The 22,799-nt window shown below is 30.5% G+C and overlaps 1 protein-coding gene across 1 annotated transcript in view; it reads left to right on the top strand.

Moving 5' to 3' along the window:
* Positions 1-22,799, top strand: part of LOC145291211 (uncharacterized) — a 169,980-nt gene that overhangs the window by 73,455 nt on the left and 73,726 nt on the right. Inside the window, exons 6-9 of the mRNA XM_080136796.1 lie at positions 3,389-3,491; positions 4,703-4,912; positions 13,213-13,316; positions 21,693-21,827. Of these exons, the coding sequence (XP_079992922.1) occupies positions 3,389-3,491; positions 4,703-4,912; positions 13,213-13,316; positions 21,693-21,827 (552 nt within the window). The remainder of the gene's footprint in view (positions 1-3,388; positions 3,492-4,702; positions 4,913-13,212; positions 13,317-21,692; positions 21,828-22,799) is intronic.

The following is a 22,799-nucleotide window of genomic DNA, read 5'->3' as shown; positions in this document are numbered from 1 at the left end:
TTAGAGTATCTATCCATTTCTGTTTATTAGATAACTTAATGTCTGCCTTATCTCTTTTTTGTCACACTAAACAAGGCCTCTTACCACTTTGGCATGACTACTACTCTGAGTTATATCTACAGATGTGTTGGGGAGCAGCAACATGTCTATTTGCATTACATTTAAACTTCTGCATGTTAGTACACTCAAGGAAGCCAGTAACAAGGAGGGAATTCCAAACACTAGCACTCCAAGGAAAGAAACTTTTAGAGTATTAAGTTTTCCAACATCTAGGGACTTCAACAGTGAAGGGGTGGGATTTTGTTGCTTTTGGGTTAGTTAGGAGCATGTGTGTTGAGGGGGGGGGGGCACGAGTAAATTTTGTTGCAATATTTTTGATTCATAATGGGGTATGATCCCACACAGTCGGGCGATTCTATTTATAAACGATGCTGCTAGGACACGTTCTGCTACCAACCAATCAGAAACCAGAATTGCTCCATAAATATTAAACCTTTTCTGTAGCAATTTCACATGTTTTTTTTTCTGTCTCGACACTGTAAGAATATTTTGCTCTGTGGAACTGTCTACTGCAAACAAGTCACCTCTCAGGACTTGTGTGTAACAACGAACCATCGGAAACTGTTCTGTCTACTGCAAACCAGTCACCTCTCAAGACTTGTTTAGAACAACGAACCATCGGAAACTGTTCTGAAACTAAACATGGCTTACACTTCTAGAAATTTTATTGCATATCGTTCTTCTAAAGTGTCCTCATGTCCAGATAGCATTTTTGAAATTCACCAGCTGTGACAATCAGGCTTTAGTAAGGTGTATTCCAATTTCTGTTTTAGCTGTTCATTTGGACTTGCAATCTTAAAAATTGGACAGTCATCTAAGATGTATAGCAGTAACATACTGAATTTACTGAGTCTGCGACAATTTTAAATGCTTGTACAAAGAAAGTCTGGAAACTTATTTAAGGCATCTCGTATGTTGTTGACATAAATTGTGTAATCAGGTTAAAAATAGCAAATCATTTTAAAAATAAACTCAATGGGTTCAGAAATAACAGTAAAAATGAATTGACAAGGATGAAATAACTAAAAGAATAAGAATAACTTGGACCTAATAGCATTTAAGCTGTCAAAACATTGGTTCTGACTAGCCAGTTCTCTTTCTTTTTTTTTTTTTTTAAATTGTCGCACTATGTTTTTTGCATTATAATAATCTACTTTGCTACAGTATTTAAAAAATTTTGTAATCCCACTCTGGAAAACTGGTAATATGAACACATTTTTTCAGTTATGACCGAAAAATCAAAACCAGCAAGGGGACTAACTCATATTTTTTTAATTAGAGAATATAAAAATAGTCAACTCCTTTGATGTTTTTGAATGTTTGAGATGGTGATTGATTATTCATTTTGTTTGGATTTTTTGGACTATTGTCTTCTGTCTTCATCTTGAGTGGTATTTTCACAAAGTTTAGGTTGATGTAACCTCGGACCTTCTTCAGAACTTCGAACTGTACAGAACTTCAAACTGCTCTTGTTCCATCAGCTATAACTGGGTAGAAGTTGTAGTTTGCGATTGTATCTTGAGTGACGACCACACTAAGGATTGAACCTTCAACTACCAGAAGAGTGTAACTTGCAACTCAATTTTACCAAATCCACGGACTTGTTAAAATTCAGTTGCAAAGTTACAACTTTGAAAGTTTTATTCCTTATATGGGCGACACTCAAAATACAATTGCATGTTACCCCCATAAATTAAATAAATGGTTCCGTTCAAAATTCTGTGCCGATTCCCAAGTTCGACAAGATACACCTGAAGAAGATCTGAAGTTACATCGATTAAACCTGGAGATAACATTCAAGATGGGAACAGTAACAGCAGTCCGAAGAATCCAAATTACACCAATAAAAATTATAACCTCAGATGATTCGTATTATTTGGATTCTTTGGATTACTGTTCTATATGGTACAATCACGTTGACACACCGGTTCTCACCAGATTACTTAACGAAGTTAAGTAAGTTGAGCCTGGTCAGTACCAGATGGGTGACTATTTGGGAAGACTAGGCACTGTATGTTCTTTCTGGGAAGGTTGGGCACGGGGCCAGCACTCTCATCACAAATAAAAGAACTCCTTGCTACTAAAGCATCTACTAAGTAGTGGATGACCTATGCCCCTCAAGGGTCTCAAGGCTATAGTGGTAGTGGTGGTGGATTAATTACTGTTCTCATCTTAAGTGTCAGCCATGACTTGATAGAGATTCTAAGTAATTCACAATTGTATTTTTCGGTTGCCCATAGTGAGAATTGAAACTTCAACCTTCAGGAGAATATCATCTTTACAATTGATTTTTTTCTAAGTACTCTTACCACTGCACCACAGAGCGTAGACGGAACAAGCGCATACTACCCATGGAATAAATAAGAGTTCCATTCGAAATTCCGTCCAGATTCTCGAGTTCAACAGAAACATTCCTGAGTTCGACAAGCTACACCTGGTATATTTAAATTTTCGAAGTAAACATCCTTTCCAGAAAGAAGAAAAAAAAAAAAAATAACCACTCAATTATAGTATTTTTATTTTTCAAATTAATTTATAACACTATTTTGTTTTTTTTCTTCACCCCAAACAAGGCACAATGTCTCTTAGTGTAATCTGGGACCATATCTACAGAGACACTATGTAGGAAGTTCAGCAGCAAGATGTCTATTTACATTACACTCAAACTTCTGCATGTCAGTACCGTCAGGGAAGTAGATCAGGAGTGAATTTTAAAATCTAGCAGTTTAAGAAAAGAAACTATTAGAGTAGGAAGCTTTTCAGCATCTATGGTGAAGGAGTGGGAGTTTGCTGCTTCTTGGGTTAGTCTACGAATTCCAATTAATCACTTAAAAATAATTTTCTTAATAACAATAAAAACTACTTGAAATGAGGAATTCTGACCAAGAAAGACCAATTATGAAATGTGTCCATTTACCTTTGGAATAAATAGCTTCTTTAAATGCATCAGATTAAAAATAAATTGAAAGTCTCTTGAATGTTGATTGATTGGTGATCACATTCAAAATGGAAAGCAATGTTTTTTAGCATCTTCGCTCGACAGAAACATCTTTCAAAAAAGCATGCACAACAGATTTTTGCATCCAACCTGCCTAAATTGTCTTTAGAGTGGTCAAGGAAAATTGTCTTGAGTAATTGACTCTTTGGGTATTCAAGAGAGGTAGTTTATCATACAAAACAGAGGAGATAATTATGGAGAAGAAAACGGGATGCAATACTTATAATATACTTTTGCTGATTGTCATTGATTTTTAGATTTATTTTTAAAGCTGATTTAAAAATATTCTATTACAAAAAATATTTTGTTGTGTATTCGTTCCAATTGCAGATTTATAAAGATTTTGTGGAAAATTGTCACAAGAACAGAAAATGGCAGGTTGCTTTTTGTAATGTGCAGATTTTGACATCCTTAATGGATTACATTGTTTATGGTGAATATTCTTTGACTTTTTTTTACAAGAGTGTTTTTTACAATACATCAGTGATCAGGAATGTGTTTTGCTTTTTAGTAAAATTATGCTTTCTTTCTTTTTTTTTTCTTTTAAATCCAGTAAAATAACTTGGGGTCTTACCTGCTTATTTTTTTGTGTCACTATTTCGCTGGATTTTTATTTCTCTTTCTTTCCCTCTTCCTCTCTCATTTTGGTACATTGTATATTAGTATATAAATATCTGTGGAGATAAATTGATAGAGTTTTTAAAGTATCGGGCATCTGTATGCAGCGTAATGATGCATTGAACTTGGACAGTGAAGGTTGCAATACATGGAGAGAAATGATATGAGAATGATACAATAGACGTGTAATGAGTCTTAAAGATGGTCTTAGATCTGATGACCTCAGAGGAAGGTTAAATCTGGACAATATAGAGAAATGTGTGCAGAACAGGAAACTTTGATGGTATGGTCATGTTGAAAGAATGGATGAGAGTTCTTGGCATTCCCTAATAAGGCCATCTTTAGCAATTAGCAATAAACCAACCCTCTTTGTAAAGAGATGGTAAAGCCTGGGAGGATAGTCCTTCTAGGACTGAGCTGAACCATACCATAAAGTTTCTGTCAGACAGATTGTTCAGAACATATCCTTAACTGGTATGATCAAATTTATCAACTTGGGACCATACCATGCATGTTAAAGTCATACGGAGGACTCAAAATCTAAAAAAAAAAAATAATAAAAGTTATATACTTTTTTTAATACGGTTAATGATTTTTTTTACAAAGGAATCACCACTTATCAAGGCCCAGAGGTCACTCAAGGATAAGGGTTGGCACAATATCATAGTAATCATTAGAAGTGTAAATTTGGTAAATTGGGTTACTTAAAGGGAACAGATCATCAAGAATTTGTTTACATTAGACTTTAAGACAACCATATTGTAGTCAGCTGGAAAGCAGGCAAACAGAAGAGAGTTTCACTGGTGTGCAGTTCTAAGAAAGAAGCTTTGTTCATGGTTTAGATACATATAAAGAGTGTGGGAAATTATTGATAGTGTTTTCAGCTAGATGAATGTTTCTTGTGAATGTTTGACGAAGGGAGGGACGATAGATTGTAGCTCAGATGAGCACTTGCCATGAAAATAACGATAAGCAGAGACAGGTTGAGGAGAATATGATTTAAAACAAAGTCCTGTTTATTTTCAGGTGTTATATCAATAAAGGATTACAGCAGTAGGAAGCAGATGATGGAAGGTGATATTGTTAAGGTAAATTTACAAGTACAGGATCCTCAAGCTACCAACACAGGAAACGCCCATTCAAAGGTGCTGTACCCAGTCATGGGAATCGTGGTTTCAGTCAGATTTTATGATTCCCAGTTTTGTAGTGAAAAACTTGAACAATTTCCTCAACTTGGTAATTATAAAATTTACCATTTCTTTTTTATTATCTTTTTAATTTATTATTTTTATAATTTTTATAAAGTTTTTATGTTATGTTTAATTTTTTTTTTTTTTTAATGTCTAACATTCTCCAGAGGTGATATCTATTTTCTCTGATTTAAAATGATTCCTTTCTTTAATACTAGGTTTACACAGTGTTACCTGGGGACAGGGATAACAAAATAGAAGAGTTTAATACAAAACATGTGTGTAACCTATTTTGAAACCCTATTTTGCTTGCTATGTTGCTTTTATGCTCTCTGTTTCACATGTTCTCTCTCTCTCTCTCTCTATCTCTCTCTCTCTATCTCTCTCTCTCTCTCATTCGTGCGCAAATTTTGGCAATTGGTTTAAGATAATAACAAGAAGATGGCTTAGCATTTAGTAATAAGAATAAAAGTAATTTGGAGATAGGCTGACAAAACCAGTTTATTAATATTTCTTTCTTTTTATTTATATATATATATATATATATATATTTTTATTTATATAGACAAATATTACATAGTTGTTACACTGATCATGCTAATGTTTTGGAATGATTGGTTTATTAAAAAACGAAAGGCTCTTTGTCAGGCAACAGAAATAAAGTTTATCCGTTATTCATCATAGCTGATCCTATCATCGTTATTCATCATAGCTGATTTAAGGATCAGCTACGATGAATAGCGACTACGTAATATTTGTCTATATAAATAAAAATATTATATTTTGCTCTTTTTTATTTTAAAATTTTTATTTCTCTTAAGAACCTTGTTTTAATTCATGGGTTTTATCTTCTGAATACCTTTAACTTTGTGTGTGTGTGTGTGTGTATATATACATATATATATATATATATATATGAACAAATGATAAATAAAACATGTTAAAAAACATCTTGAAAAAGAGTTAAAAACATATTTAATTTTAAAAAGGAAGCACAAGATAAGTGGATAGTCCTTAATCCACAGAGTTTCTAAGAAATACTCTCCTTCTCATCAAATATATATATATATATATGAATATATGTATATACTTATACGTAATATACTGAGTTTGTGTAATTCAGTAAGTTTTCATATACCAATGAGTTTTAAGCCAAAAAGAGTTTACTTAAGGAGTAAACTACAAAATTATCATATTTCATAATTGAGCATTTATATACTGTGGAAGTAAAATCAAGACTTCAAAAAGGGTATTGATGGCAACAAAAACTGTATTTCATTTTACGTTACAATTGTTTCCATGTCCAGTCGAACAATTTCAAACATTATATCATTTGAAATTTTCCAAAACCAGCATTTCTTCAGACTTTATGAAAAACACACTTTTCACAATAGAGCATTTTTGAAGAGAAAGAAAAAAGAAAAATTCTCTTAACGGGAAAAGCATGTGAGAAACATTTACCTTTGCTGTAGTTATGGAAAAGCCCATTAAAAATAGCCAGGAAAACCTTAATCAGATATAATGGTGAATTGTGGACTAGAAAAGATAGAGAGGGCCATTTTGACATAACAATGGGTGCCCCAGATTCCTCGTAGGTTACTGACTTGGTTGGTCTTTACTTACTAAAGGAGATAGACAAGAAAATTCCAGGTTGAAATGGGGACTTTCAGGGATGACGCACTTTTCATAGTTAATTCTAGCGATCATATTACGGAAAAATCAAGAAAAAAACATCAGAAATTTTTTTAAGGAATTTGGATTAGAGATAACAATGGACAGCAATTACAAGATAGTTAACTTTCTGGACGTTACCCTCAACTTAAACAATAACACATACAAACCTTATCACAAACCTAACCAGAAAATATTCTACATAGATTACCGATCGAACCATCCAAAATGCATGAAGAAAGCGCTGATTCCCAACATTTCTAAGAGTTTCAGAATTTTCTAAAAATGAGTCTTTTTGAAAAAAACAAGGAATACTACAATGATGCCCTTAGGAGATCGGGATACAACGGAAAAATTGAATATAATAGTACCAGTAACAATAACTACAAACCTAGCTGCGTAATCTCGTATAACATGGCAATGAGAGCTAGAAAAAAAAAAAAAACAAAGATCAATAAGGGAAACGTTGAAAATGATCAAAAGAATAAGAACGGAAGGGGAAATAATAACAGCAGAACAGGTAAGGATGAGGGTGGTACCATTAATAAGAGAAATAGACGCAAGAGACAGGTTTGGTTCAATCCACCATTCAGCGAGCATATCAAAAATAATATACCTAAGGAATTCTATAGAATAATAGACCAAAACTTTCCCCCCAGATAATAAATTAAGCAAAATAATAAATAGAAACTCTGTAAAATTATCTTTCTCAACGTCCAGAAACTTAACTAACACTATAATTAGCTCCAACAATAGAAAAATCAGCAAAATAAGGAACAATAACGAACTAGCATCAAACGAAAGTATCCTAAACAGAAAATGTAATTGCAGAATACCTAGAAATTGTCCGTTGGATGGGAAATGTCTAACCTCGGAAATAGTGTATAAATGCGAGATAAAAACCGACAACACTAAGAAGATATATCTGGGAGCCACGGGAACAGTGTTTAAGCACAGATATAGAAACCACGTAGTATCATTTAAAAATGAACCTGAGATAGAAACTAATAGGGATGGCGTAAAAGATAGCAGGGGGGGGTGTACAAAAATCAGCATTAAAAGTAAAAACAAAAAGAGGAATACAACTGCATTAGGTGATTGGGTTAGGGAACTTGACAGAAATAATGAAAATTTTGAATTAAAATAGTCAGTAGTAGACGGGGGGAGGAAGTATAACCCTGGGAAATCAAAAAGGTGCAATCTATGTTTATTGGAAGCCTTCTACATAGTGAATCCCAAAGAGGAAATTTTGAATAAAAGACTTGATGTCATACAGAGATGTCTTCACAGGAATAGATTTCTGCTATCACGCCTTAAATATAACTGAGATATAACTTTTTACAACAATAAGGCTCATCGGATGCTAGGATTAAATTTTAATGTAGAATTAAATAGTTAGAATTGTTATAATCTAAATGAAGGATCCAAATCGAACATGTGAATATAGTTTCTATTATTCTAAACCGGGTAAGAAATATAAATAAAGTATATATATATATATATATATATATATATATAATAAATACATAAGAATGTAAATATACAAAGTACTAATCATAGTAGTAAAATGGATTAATCCTAATCTTATAAATACAACACTGGTAAATTAAAAAAAAATACATTCATTTTGAATTTGGAAACGGACGAATCACACAGGTAAGAAAGACATTTTTTATAACATGAATAGGTTAGCCAAATTAAACATGAGTAGGTAACTAGATCCAATATCTGTAACATTTTTTATTCTTGTGATTAAGGGAGGTGGTGTTTGATCAACACTGCTGGGGAGCCATGATTAATTATACTGTTTTGTTTTTAAATCCCCAAAACAGTGTTTCATGGTAAACAACTGATGATCCCTTAAATTAACATTAGGACTATTGTGAATTCGATAGAGCAAGTTGATGCATTGATTGCAGGTGATTAAATGACTTACTGACTAAATAGTTTACTAACGAATGATGAAAAATACAAAAATTAAATTAGTTTTTATACAGTTTAAAAGGCTAAAAAAACTTCAACAACTATTTTTATAAAATATGCTTATTCAATTATATTTCACTCAATCCTTTAATTTATGAAATGAAACTTAATGTAACTACAGAGTATATACAAAAAATTACAAATAGTCTATATTCCAAATTCCATGATGTTGTCCATCTTACTGTTTATTTCTTTCAACATGTTACAATGTCTGATTCTTGACAGCATCTATTTTGTAGCGGAGAACCATTCATATATGTATACCAATTTTTTTTATCTTTTCCGCCCTAACTCATGAGAAGAATAAGAACTCATTAACTTTAAAAGAAAATAAAAAATATATGTATAAAGTGATAACGTTCGTGTGTGTGTGTGTGTGTTCCTCTATGTACAACTCTCCTACAGCACACACATCACTGGACCGATTATGACCAAACCTGGTATGATGATGGTCTCCCATCTAGAGATGGTGCACATTATTTTCCAAGATCAAGATCATAGCCTATGTATATATACTAGCAATACACATGAAGAAATTGAAATGGCTTAACATATTTCAATGATGGCATATATGGAAAGAGCTTGATAAGCTAAGAAAGAATATTTTTAAAATTTAAAATCAAATTAAGGAAGTTACAACTATTTTTGTGCCTTGCCCGTTTGGATTTTTCTCTCTTTAAGACCATATGCGTTTTGTCACATTTTTACACTACTTTTCAGTAAAAATGTTATATCTTTGTTAAAACACAAGATTAAGCAATGGAATTTGTTATTTAAGTGTATTTTTATGCAAGGAATCAGAATATGCTACTGAAAATTTCCAGAAATTAATGGTTTCCAAATAATCTGCAGTAAATGCACATAAATATGCTGCAATTCCTTAAAAATGCCTTGTATCCATTAAAAGAAAAACATAGAAAACTCAAAGCTGAATTGTAATGCATTTTATGTACAAAAAACTGAAATCTAAATCTAGAACTATTTAAAAATGAATATATTGCAATATTTCTTTTGTATTATTGTAAATTAATACCTTCCATTACCCCTACCTATCTGACCACCTCTCCAAAATATGTGATTCTACTTTTATCGACAATTATGTGTGAACACCTTGAAAAACTTTAATGAAAACAAAAATTATTTTAGAATTTAATGTAAAATGATTTCCCATTTTGAGCCATTCCAACATTTTAGGGCAGTTGACTGATTTTTTTTTTCTATGGTAGATAAATCATGGGTGTTTTTTTTTTCTAAAAGGCGATTAAGTGTGGTTTTAAGAGGGTGTTTGTGCAATTATGTGGGGAAGATGGGGAGGTTGCCACTCTGACTTTGGGTTAATGATGGGACTAAGGGAAATTATGTGTGAACATCCTGAAGACTTGATAGAAACAAAAAAACAATTTTAAAATTTAGAGTGTGGGTTGGTTTCACATGAATGTAAAATAATTCACCATTTCGAGACCATTCTACCATTTTAGTACAGTTGAACAATTTAATTTTTTATGTGCACTTTTCTTTAGGGGAAAATCTTTTTCTTTTGCATTTATATGTAGCTTACCAAGGAATTTTGTTTAGGGGGAAGCTCTGCCACTCGGACTTAGCGTTATTGTTAGGGCTAAAGGTTTAAGGAGGCTTGCCAGTCGTACCTAGGGTTAGACATAGGATTAAGGGGTTTTTTTTTGTTTTTGTTTTTTAAGAGAGCATTTCACACCCTTTACAAGAATTACGACAAACAGGCAATAAATGTTATTTAAAATAAGTGACATTACTAACAGAAAACGCAACAAGTGACGTTACTAACAGAAAGACATTTCATGTCTTTTTCTACGGTTTTTATTTCTGAACTGACCACCTCCTACAAATATTTAAATATCGATTTTGTATTTTTTCTTTTTTTTTTTTTTTTTTTTTTTTTTTTTTTTTAATATAATTGGGTACATTAGTTTCCATTCAATAATAATCTCTTGAAAACATTGTAAAAAAGACGAAAATTAAAAAAAATATAGAGAGGGATTGACATGTGAACCCAAAAAATCATTGTCACATTTTTGGTTGTTCAAAGCAAAAAGCACAATATTTAAAAAATTTGACCACTGGTCAAATTTTTTAAATATTTATATGGTAAGTAAGAAAATATAAACATGTAAGAAAATTTTTTTTATAATCAGATTTTCAATTAAAAAAAATAATTTGATCTGGAATAAAAATCAACAACAACCAAAAAAAGTCTGTTTACAACGGCTGTGCTATTGCTACTACTGCTGTTTATGATGATATTACTAATACTACAGTCTACACTTAAAATCAAAACGTTTTTTTTTTTTTACGGATATCATGTGTTTAAATTGCTATTTACCACAAGAGAAAACAACATACAATTATTCTTTTAACAGATTAAAACAGTAAAAAGATTGTTTTATTTAACAGTGGGTGTCCGAATAGAACTTTTTTCTTTTTTTTTTTTTTTTTTCCCTTACTCGTCATGTTGAAATGTTTTTTTAACACAACAGAAAAACAAGTGCCCAAATATATTTCCGACATCTGAAACTATTAAAAGTGACATCTCTTCTGGTTAGTTTCCAAATCTCATGAAAAAATTCTTAATACAAACGCATTTAGAAATCAGTCGGGGTGGGGGGTCATTACAAAATCATACCAAAAATGCCATTTTATGATAAAATTTTTATCATTTTATTTACTTAAAACTTAAAATATATAATATACGCTATTATTTCTTAATTCGTTTGAAAGTACTTTCATTTTTTAACAAAGCGGTAGTATTTTGAAGACTTAAAGTGCTTTGGTTTGTAAAATATGACTATTTTAGCAAAAGCCCTTGAAATCTGATTATCCAAAGCGCTTTATCGTTCATGTGTATTGCTATATATACTCTCCTACAGCCACACCACTGGAGCAATCATGACCAAACATGACATGATGATGGTCTCCGACCTAGAGATGGTGTACACCATTTTTCAAGGTCAAAAGTTGAGACTTTGCTGCATGCTTGGGTACCTGCAAAGTGGGTACGCGAGCATACAACAAAACCCCGTGTGAAGCATGGGTATTTTTGCTAGTATATATAATATAGTTAAATCCTTGAATAAACTCTTTTGACTCTTAAAGAAATTCCTATAAATATAACTTCAACTTTAAAATGCTGCAAATCAATAAAGAATTATCTGAAACAACTTCGTAAAATTCCCAGAAAAATAAGGTAAAAAAGTAAGGTATAGTTAGAACTGGACGTCTCTGTCGGTCACATGAAGAAAATGTGAATCAGGATTAATCTTAGTGGACCCTACTCGTCACTTACTGGAATGAATAATAGGCAAACATGTTTATTGTTTTTGTTTTATGATAAAAAACAAAAGAAATGTTAATTTTTGTTGCGATATGACTAAGCAAGTTTAGGAAAAAAATGTTTTCAATGTAAATGATTGAGAGAGATATAAATAAACAGCCAAAGTCTTATGCTGATATTCCTATGAAGATGCTTTCAAATAGTAAAAAAATTGTACAAGAAAAGGAAAATATAATTGATTTAATGAAATGTGATTGAACCACGTACGTTATATTTTAGTTGTCAACGTTACAGCCAGAGTTGAAATTGGCTATCGGTCAGTGAGAATACATTTTATTGTTTACTTACGGATGTTACAGAATGATTTAATTTAATCAATATGGAAAATTATGTATTTACTGGAACTTGACTGTTTTATATTGTATGTGTTGAAGAAACTAATAAAACTATATTGTTTGCGGTAAGTAGGTTGGAAATCTGTGTCGTATTATGGTATGTGTCATAAAGTTTTCTATGTTTTTATCGAAGCGAATAAAGATAGACTCCATGTTGAATATTTATAAGATCGAGCAGCCAGTTCATGGAAGCAAAAACAAACAAATTGAAAGGGTGTGGTAATTATGTAAATACTGAATGAATATTAGATGACAAAACAAAATGATAAAATGAAATAGTTATGGATGCGTGTAATAATTGAACCCTATGAAATATTTGTAACAGTATAAAATGATAGAGGACATAATAATGACTAAGTATTCTCCAACCACATGTGAATATGACTTGTTTGAGAGTGACTTTTCTCAGAAATATTATAGGCATTTATGATAATGAATAAAATTGACTGATAATATCTGGAAAACATGCATTAGGTATTGGCAGATAGTGTGACCATATTGAATATATGTGTGCCATCTGGTTTTGTATTCCTATAATTTTTTTTCTAGGGGAGGAAAAATCATTTCTATTTTATTAATATAGTAATAAAATAAAATAAAGCTCCATAATAAATATAAATCCAGTTGATGATATCGGCAAAGGAATTTTTGTCTTTTTAAATCTGTGGCACTAAAGAAATTCCTGAAAGTGGCTGTTGAATTTATGAATATTCTTATTTATTATATTTAAAGACAATATAAAAATGAAACAAGCAGGAAATCGTGCACCGTAATTGGGCAGGAACGCCAAATTAACTAACCCCATCTATTTTCTTTGAAATATCACGACGTTGACAAGAAGCAATGGCTTGAATGTTAATATGCATGTTCTAAAAAAAAAAAAAAATGAAATAGGTAGATGGAAAGAAATATTCTAATAAGTGCAAAAAAAAAAAAAAGGATTCAACCAACTTTCCAATTACATAGAATCCCTTATTTTGTTTTCCTTGGCAGCTTCTCTTCCTGAAGTAAAGTCCAGGTTCAAAATCTATCGTGCTATTATCAAGGTTCGTTACCGAAAATTGATTCATGCATTTACCGACTTGATGGCAGTTGAGGTAAGCTTGTCCTTTTTTGTATTTTACTGTTTTCTTTATCTTTATTATATTATAGCCATTAATTTTTTTCTTGTTATAAACAAATTCATTGTATTATTCGGACTACATGGTTTTGACTGATTTAACCTGACCTTTTTCAGATACATTGTGTCAAACTCTAATGCCACCAGTAAGCTGTCTGAAGATACTGGCTCGCTGACTTAAAATGCATCAAACATTGATGTTATTATTTTTTCATTTCCCTTAGCAAAAATCCATGTTCTGCAAAGTTAAAAACAAAACCAACAATTTTTTATCTACAAATCGACCAAACCAAACACCATGAATATATATAGATTATTTAATTGGAATTCATTATTGAGATGAGTATTATTAATCAATTTATTTATTGCGGACTATTATCCTCATCTTTCTTAGTTGTTGTTTCATGACATTTTGGCCAACTATTCCTTTGATCTTTGTCAAGTTACCACCTGACGAAGGCCAGAGGAATAGTTGGCCGAAACGTCATGAAACAACAACTAAGAAAGATGAGGATAATAGTCCGCAATAAATAAATTAACCATGAATATATATTTGAAGTCATAAAATATCCAAACATTTTCCAAAATTATTGAATTCAGTATTTAATCTCAGAAAGGGTTGATATGCTCTAAAACAAAACAACAGAACCAAACACGATGAATACATATTTGAATATATAAAGAACTTGGAGCATAAAATCTTTGGTTATAGTCAACTAACATACTTCCTAACTTCCGACGGTGACAAGGCGAATCGGTTCCTTTGCATTTTTTCTCTCTCTTGCTTATATCTCTCCTGTGCATGTACTCTTTTTTTTATTACATTTTTTCGATTGTTCTTTTTTTATTTAATAATCACTGAAAAGTTTTTTCGGACTTATTTTAAGAATTTTTTTTAGAATTATTGAAAACACTTTTTAAAATCATTTTTAACTATTTTGGGAATATTATGTTTTTTTGTTTTTTTTTTTTTAAATTTTCTTCCTTTGAAGATTGTAACATTGGGTATGGGGCAGACAAACCAGCTGCTAACATTGCCCTGCTTTTTATTAAAACCAGCTGAGAGCTCTTTTTAGTATTGAATACGTTTTTTTATGATGTTTGAAATTTTGTTTATTTTAATTGCAATAATTTTATTTGTTCTTTTGTTTCATTTGTATACTTTCATAAACATATTTATTATATAAATTCAAATAACAAACTTATTTTTAAATAAAAAATTTTTTTTTATAAATTCATAAACATATTTCTTATACTTTCATAAACATATTTATTATATAAATTCAAATAACAAACTTATTTTTAAATAAAAAAATTTTTTTTATAAATTCATAAACATATTTATATAAATTCAAGTAACAAACGTATTTATAAATAAAATTTTTTTTTTATAAATTCATAAAAATATTTATATAAATTCAAATAACAAACTTATTTTTAAATAAAATTTTTTTATAAATTCATAAACATATTTATTATACTTTCATAAATATATTTATTATATAAATTCAAATAACAAACTTATTTATAAATAAAATTTTTTTTTAAATAATTAAACAATTTTCTTATACTTTCATAAACATATTTATTATATAAATTCAAATAACAAATTTATTTATAAATAAAAAAATTATAAATTCATAAACATATTTCTTATACTTTCATAAACATATTTATTATATAAATTCCAATAACAAACTTATTTATAAATAAATTTTTTTTTATAAATTCATAAACATATTTATTATATAAATTCAAATAACTTATTTTTAAAATAAAAATTTTTATTATAAATTCATAAACGTATTTATTATTTAAATTCAAATAACAAACTTATTTTTAAAATAAAAATGTTTTTTTATAAATTCATAAACATGTTTCTTATACTTTCATAAACATATTTATTATATAAATTCAAATAACAAACTTATTTATAAATTTTTTTTATTAATTCGTAAACATATTCCTTATAAATTCAAATAAAACTTATATTTGAATAAACATTTTTTTATAAATTCATAAACATTTATTATAAATTCATAAACATATTTATTATATAAATTCAAATAACAAACTTATTTTTGAAATAAATTTTTTTTTTATAAATTCATAAACATATTTCTTATAAAATTCCAAATAAAATCAAATCTTATTTTTCAATTTTGTTATTAAAATAAAAACTAATTATGTTATTTTTATCTTTTTATAATTTTGTTATTTTTTATTGTATACTTTTCAATGTCTTTTTCTTATATTTTATTTCAATAAATCGCTTCACAGTAAAAATACTGAAGAACAATAAAAGTGAAAGAACTGATTTGCCTTGGCACCATTTCTGGTAGCCGCTACACCAGAAGTTAGGAAGTACGTTAGCTTCCTATAACCAAATATTCTTCCAAAATTACTAGGTTTGGCATTAAATAATCCAGAAAGGGTTGATATGCTACAAATCAAAAACAACCAAACCGATCATAAATAAATAAATATTTTAAAATATAAATAACTTGAAGCAAAATTTTTTTTCCAAATTTACTGGATTTGCTATTAAATTAGCAATACACATGAAAAAATTGAAATAGCTTAAAATATTTCAATATTGGTATCTATAGAAAAAGCTTGACGAGCTTAGAAAGAATTTTTTTTAAACTTTTTAAATCCAATTAAAATTAAGGAAGTTATGACTATTTTTGTGCCTCACACATTTGGATATTTTTCCCTATTTAAGACCATATGCTTTTTTTTTCACATTTTTTACACTACTTTTTCAGCAAAAATGCTGTATTTTTGTTAAAACAGAAGATTAAGCAATTAAATTTACCATATAAATGTATTTTTGTGCTAAGAATTAGAATATGCTACTGAAAATCTCCAAATAATTTGCAGTAAATGCACATAAATATGCTGCAATTCCTTAAAAATGCCATGTATTCATAAAAAGAAAAGAAGTTAAACAACTCAACGCTGAATTGTAATACATTATATGTACAAATAACTGAACTCGAAATCTAGGACTGATTAAAAATGAATATATTGCAATATTTCTTTTGTATTATTGTAGATTAATACCTTCCGTTAACCCCCACCCCCACCCTATCTGACCACCTCTCCAAAATATGTGATTTTACCTTTGTAGGCAATTACATGTGAATACCTTAAAAAATTTTAATGAAAGATAAGCAAGTATTATTTTAGAATTTAATATAAAATGATTCCTTATTTTGAGCCATTCTAGCGTTTTAGGGCAGTTAACCATTTTTTTCCTGTCAGAGATAAATCCTGTGCACCTTTTTTTTTTTTTTTTTTCTAAAGACAATTGTGTGGTTTTAAGAGGGTCTTTGTGCAATTATGAGAGGGTGGGAGGTTGCCACTCTGACTTTGGGTTAATGATAAAGCTAAGGAAAATTATGTGTGAACATCCTGAAGACTTGATAGAAACAAAACAAAAAAATTTTAGAATTTAGAGTCGGGGTTAGTTTCACATAAATTTAATGTAAAATAATTCACCATTTCGAGACCATTGTAACGTTTTAGGACAGTTGACTAATTTATTTTTATGGGTGATAAATCATACACTTTTCTTTAAGAAAGGATTTTTTTTTAGACACTTATATGTAGCTTACAAAGGAACTTCGTTTGGTGAGGAGCTTGCCACTTACTTAGCATTATTGTTAGGGCTAAAAAAGGTTTTAAGAGGAGAAGGCTTGCCACTCGTACCTAGGGTTAGAAGTAGGATTAAGGTTTTTTTTTTGTTTTTTTTTAAGGCGTTTGACCCCCATATTTATGGTTAGTGGGCCATAATTATTGGCCTTTTGAAAATTCTATGCCTTAGATTTTGGACATCAAATTACTTTTAAATATGAAATTTATTTTTGTTTGTTGGAATTCTTAAAGGGGTGTGCAACTTAAGAATTGCGACAAATAGACAAAAATAAATTTCATTACAAACAAGTGATGTCACTCACAGAAAACGTGACGTTTGGAAAACTTATTAAGTATTTTTGCCCACTTATTTAAATATCAAAAAAATCTATCGCTAAAGTTAATAAATCATTCACAAATTTTAGATAAATTTACTTTTTATTTTCAATTACATTTCTTGTCCGAGTGACACATTATTTCGTTAAACTTTCCAGTTTAAGACGGTTTTTTTTTTTTTAATTTCTCTACCTGGACTTTGGGCCAATGCTACACTTCACCTTTTCTGTCGTCTGTCAGTGAAGGAGAAATCCTTCATGACTGAGACAATTTTTATGTTTTTCTCTCCAGATTGACCCTTTTTGGGAAGCTGGATTTTCCTCGCATTAAAACCTGACCTTGTGTCTAACTGTCCTCGTGGGAAAGCAAGTAAATAGGAACTTAACTAGAAACTGAGCACTTCCTACAAATATTTTGTATTTTTTATATATATATATATATATATATAAATAATTGGGTAGATTAGTGTCCATTCGATTATAATCCGCTGAGAAAAAAACAAAAAGAAGAAAAAAATATATTGGGAGTGTGTGGTGGTGGTGGGGGGGGGGGTACTGCTCGCACACATGAAGCAAAATAATATATCACATTATTTTTTTATTTTAATTTTTTTTTAAACAAAACACAGTTTAATTCACTGATAAAAACTAAGGTAATGGATAAAAGTGCACACGTTACATATTTGTTTTTTAATTATATTTTTAAAATTTGACCAAAAATAACGCTGGATTGCTTCAAAATTATATATTCTGATAACCGAACTCTAGTTAAGCTAATTATGTTCTAATAATATGAGCTCCAATTAAATATGTAAGAACATTTTTTTTATATATTCATATTTTCGTTTTTTTTTTTAAATTTTTAATTCATTCTGGAATAAAAAACAAAACAAGTTTGTTTACAATAAAGTAATATCAGTGATATTAAAGCTGCTGCTACTTCCACAGATCGTTTTTAGATACTTTTTAAAAATAGAACGATTTTTTTCCAGGTATCATGATTTTAAATTGCTCCATACCACAAGATGAAGCCAGTTTACATTTTTATTTTTAACAGATAAATGTAATAAAAAGATTGATTTACTTAACAGTGGGTGTCCGAAGAAATTTTTTCAAAATTTTCAAAACTCATCATATTGAAGTTTTCTTTTTAACACAACAAAAAAATGAACAAAATCTTACCGAAAACGCTGTTTTATGATGTTTACATTTTTATCACTTTATTTGCTTAAAACTCTTAAAATATATAATGTACATTATTATTTATCAATTTATTTGAAAGTATATTCATTTTCGAACAAAACGGTGGTATTTTGAGGACTTGAGGTGCTTTGGTTTTTAAAATATGATGATTTTAGCAGAACCCCTTTGAAATCCGTAATTATCCAAAGCATTTTTATCGTCCGTGTGTATTGCTAATAAAATAACCCAAAAAGAATTGATATGCTGTAAAAAACAAAAAACGATCAAATCTTGTCGAATATTGGAATCTATGAAATTTTGAACAATGGTGTTAAACTGCACTTATTCTATTAGTTATGATGTTATTTAGTAATTCTGTGATGTAATTTAGTAATTCTTAATTTTATTCTTGGTATTACTCATACTGGAGATTAAACTTTCAACCTACACAAGACTGTCACTTTAAACTGGTTTATTATTTAAGCATGTTTATCCATTGTGGCATGGGTTAATTTCTAAATAACTTTATTCTTGAGGTTGAAGGTTCAGTCCTCAGTATGGGTGATGCTTTTTTTTTTTTTTTTTTTTTTTTACACAGTGATCACCACTTATCAAGGCCCGGAAGCCACTCAGGGATAAGGGTTATTGCAAGTACATTAAGTTAGTGAGGAGATTTGCTGAAGTGTTTACTTAAGGGGGCGGTTCATTAGGAATTTGTTAACATTGGACTTGAAGACATCCAAGTTGTAGTCCGGAGGGAAGCAGGCAGACGGAACAGAGTTCCACAGGCGTGCAGTTCTTAGAAAGAAGCTTTGCTAAATGTAAATTATTCTTATTCTGTAATATGGGTCTGGTGTATAAAATTAACAGTAGATTCTTTAATAAGACAGAGGCGCATTCAAAATAAATGTTTCTGTTTAGAACACAATTTAGAACTACAGAAAATTTTTTTTTTTTTTTTTTTTAATATAAGCAGATGTTATCTGGGTGCAATTCCACTATTTATTATTGAAGCTGTAACAGTAATGAAAACATTAAAAAAGTTATCGTTGCAAAATATTAATTTATAAATAATCTTTAAATTAAAATTGTCACTTTGAAAGTCTGCTGTGTTTAAAACAGTTTTTAAATTATTTACAAAATAAATCGCTTTGTTTTGTAAAAGCCAAAGAAATCACGCACTAATTATATGCATTTAATTACAACGCACTTTTCCAATGATTCTTTTGTTTTTTTGTTTGTTTTTGTTTAACGTTTGTATTTTTGGTTACTGATACTAATGACAAAGTGATAAATATTTAATGGTCTTTAACTATTAGTAAAACTAGAATCTATAAACTTTCCACGCAAGTGTATTTTTTACGCTATGCACATACTACATACATATACGGCACAATTACGTTGACACACTGGTTCCCGCCAGATCACCAAAGTGAAGCAACGATAAGCTTGGCCAGTACCAGATGGACGACCATTTGTGAAGGCTAGATGCTGTATGTACTGCGTCGAGTCAAGAAATTTCCAGGTTGGTATCTGGAGACGCATTAATTCACTGGGAGAGATGCACCACTAGTCTTAGTTAAGACAAGCATCTAGGAGAAGGTAACTCTGATGACGTTGACAGCAGGACGTTGGATAGCCATGGAGGAGGATGAATATTTAGCAGATGAACGGTTCTATGGTATTAAGATTTACGTTATTTGACTGCAGCTATGAAGATGATCTCGCCAATCTTTTACGAAAAACACCCGTCTAGCTGAATCCACTGTGAAAAATTTCCCCCACTCTATATCTGTGCCTAAATCAAAACGCGGATTCCATGAACAAAGCTTCTTTCTTAGAACTGCACGCCTGTGGAACTCTGTTCCGTCTGCCTGCTTCCCTCCGGACTACAACTTGGATGTCTTCAAGTCTAATGTTAACAAATTCCTAATGAACCGCCCCCTTAAGTAAACACTCCATCAAATCTCCACACTAACGTAATGTACTTGCAATAACCCTTATCCCTGAGTGGCTTCCGGGCCTTGATAAGTGGTGATCACTGTGTAAAAAAAAAAAAAAAAAAAAAAAAAAGGACAACGAATAGGAGCAAACAGGCAAGTCAGATGCCACTGGGGAAGATAATGGCAACCCACTCATGTATTCTGCCAAGTTCAAATCATGATGTCTTCAGAGGAATTGGACCAACAATGAACCGAGGCCTGTAGAGAACACTAACGATGATTTCATCTATGGCATGGAAAAATGCCACGACACAAAAAAAGAAGAGACATATCACATAGGGTTTTTAGGGCAAATCTGAAAATTTAAAAACAATAGCTCTATAGCTAAATATTTAGAGGTTTTAAAATAATCGAAATTGGTAATAGTATAGGAATCAAACTTAGAACAGAATCGGAAATATTGGAATCGTCCCATTCTCTAATTGAAATTAAAAAAAAACAAAAATAATAAAGGCATCTATCAAACACAAGCTCTTTAAAAGCATTTCTTTTTTTTTTTTTTTTTTATATATATTTGTAATTATCGAGGTTCATCATTCAAAGATAACTCTTATCCTTGAGTAGCCTCCGGACCTTAATAAGTGGTGACTCCTTTGTAAAAAAAAAAAAGCTGTAGCCCATTGACTTAGAATGAGTGCTTTATACGAATTGAATATGGATTAATTTGAGCTAATTTTTTTACAATAAACACTAATACCTATTAATCCCTAATTGTGCGTCGAACAGATACCATAATACTTGGTTCACTGCATTTTATAACAAAGATTCAGCCAAAATTTCGGCCAGATCGACCCAGTGGTTTATGAGAAAAAGTGGACCGAATAGACTGACTAAGAAATATAATATAGATGTGTTTATGGATCCAAATTTATAAATTTTAATTCTGTTTTAATTTCGTAATGTTTTAGCGATTTTTTTTTTTTTTTTTTTTTTTTTTTTTTTTTTTTTTTTTTTTTTTTACATAAGTATCACCACTTATCAAGGCCCAGGGATCACTTGATGGATTTTTAAAGTATTTCAAGAATAACTTCTTTAGTAACAGATTTAAAAAATGTCTTAAACACACACTAACGTAATGTACTTGCAATAACCCTTATCCCTGAGTGGCTTCCGGGCCTTGATAAGTGGTGATCACTGTGTAAAAAAAAAAAAATGCTAATAATGACAATTATTTTACTTTTTTAATTTTTTTAGCTTATTTCCTCTTCCATACCTCATCTAAGACAGTTTGAAGCTTTGATGTGTTTGTCTTCGAATCTGCTTTATTCTCAAATACTCAATCCAAGCAAAGGAGAATTGGCTGAAAGCGGAATAAACATTCCTTCAACCGTAAGTTTTTATGTACATTTATTAAAATTAATGTTAATACCGGATTCATTGTTATGATAACAGATGTAAAAACAACTTCACAATAACCCTGAGTCGTGCTTGAAAACTATTCACAATTGACAGTATCCTATATCTCTACAAAGCCACCATTCGCACATCCATGGAGTATTGTTGTCATGTCTGGGCTGGTGCATCTACCACTAGTCTCTCGCTCTTAGACAGGGTCCCTAAAAGAGTCTCTAACCTAATAGTTCCCACACTGTCAACCAAACTCTAACCTCTGTCCCATCGCTGCAATTTTGCATCCCTGCACTTATTTTACAAGTATGTGTTCTGAACTCCTTACACTTGTACTTCTTTGACATACGTATCCCAGACAAACCAGTTCAGTAACAAAATCTCACCCCTTCATTGTAGAGTTCCTTAGATGCTGTAAAGCCGCCGCCTTTAATAACTTCTTTCCTCAGGCTGCTAGACTTTAAAATTCCCTTCCTGCTGCCCTAACTGTACTGACAAGCAGAAGTTTAAATTTAATATAAACCAACATCTCACTTTTCTCCTTACATAGTTTCCTGTATACATGGTCCTAAATAGTAACCCCTTGTGTCAAATTGCAATATGAATGCTGTTTATTTCTTAGTTCATTTACAAATGAACAAATAGATCTTGGACTTGTGTCAATTTTATCAGACTGTCACTCGCTCATTTTCCATGAGTCTGTCTGTCAAACTTTTCTCTTCCCAACACCAACAGTGAGCCTGTTAAATAATCTTTGTTTATATCGTTCGATGTTAGCTCTGTTGTAAATGTATATGACTTTATTTCTAATCCTCAGCTTTCTTTTGATAATATCAATCATTTTTGTTGATTGTGCTTTCGACCTACTGACATCATGGACAAGAAATGTTTTTGTTTGTCTCAGATTTTTCCCAAATAATTCTATATTCTTTGCATTTTATTATTATTTTGACT

This window comes from Euprymna scolopes, chromosome 12 (assembly GCF_053919585.1).
Source record: "Euprymna scolopes isolate OS-2025 chromosome 12, ASM5391958v1, whole genome shotgun sequence".
NCBI lineage: Eukaryota > Metazoa > Mollusca > Cephalopoda > Sepiida > Sepiolidae > Euprymna > Euprymna scolopes.
The sequence above is the reverse complement of the archived record's forward strand: the minus strand, read 5'-3'. Positions and strand labels throughout refer to the sequence as shown.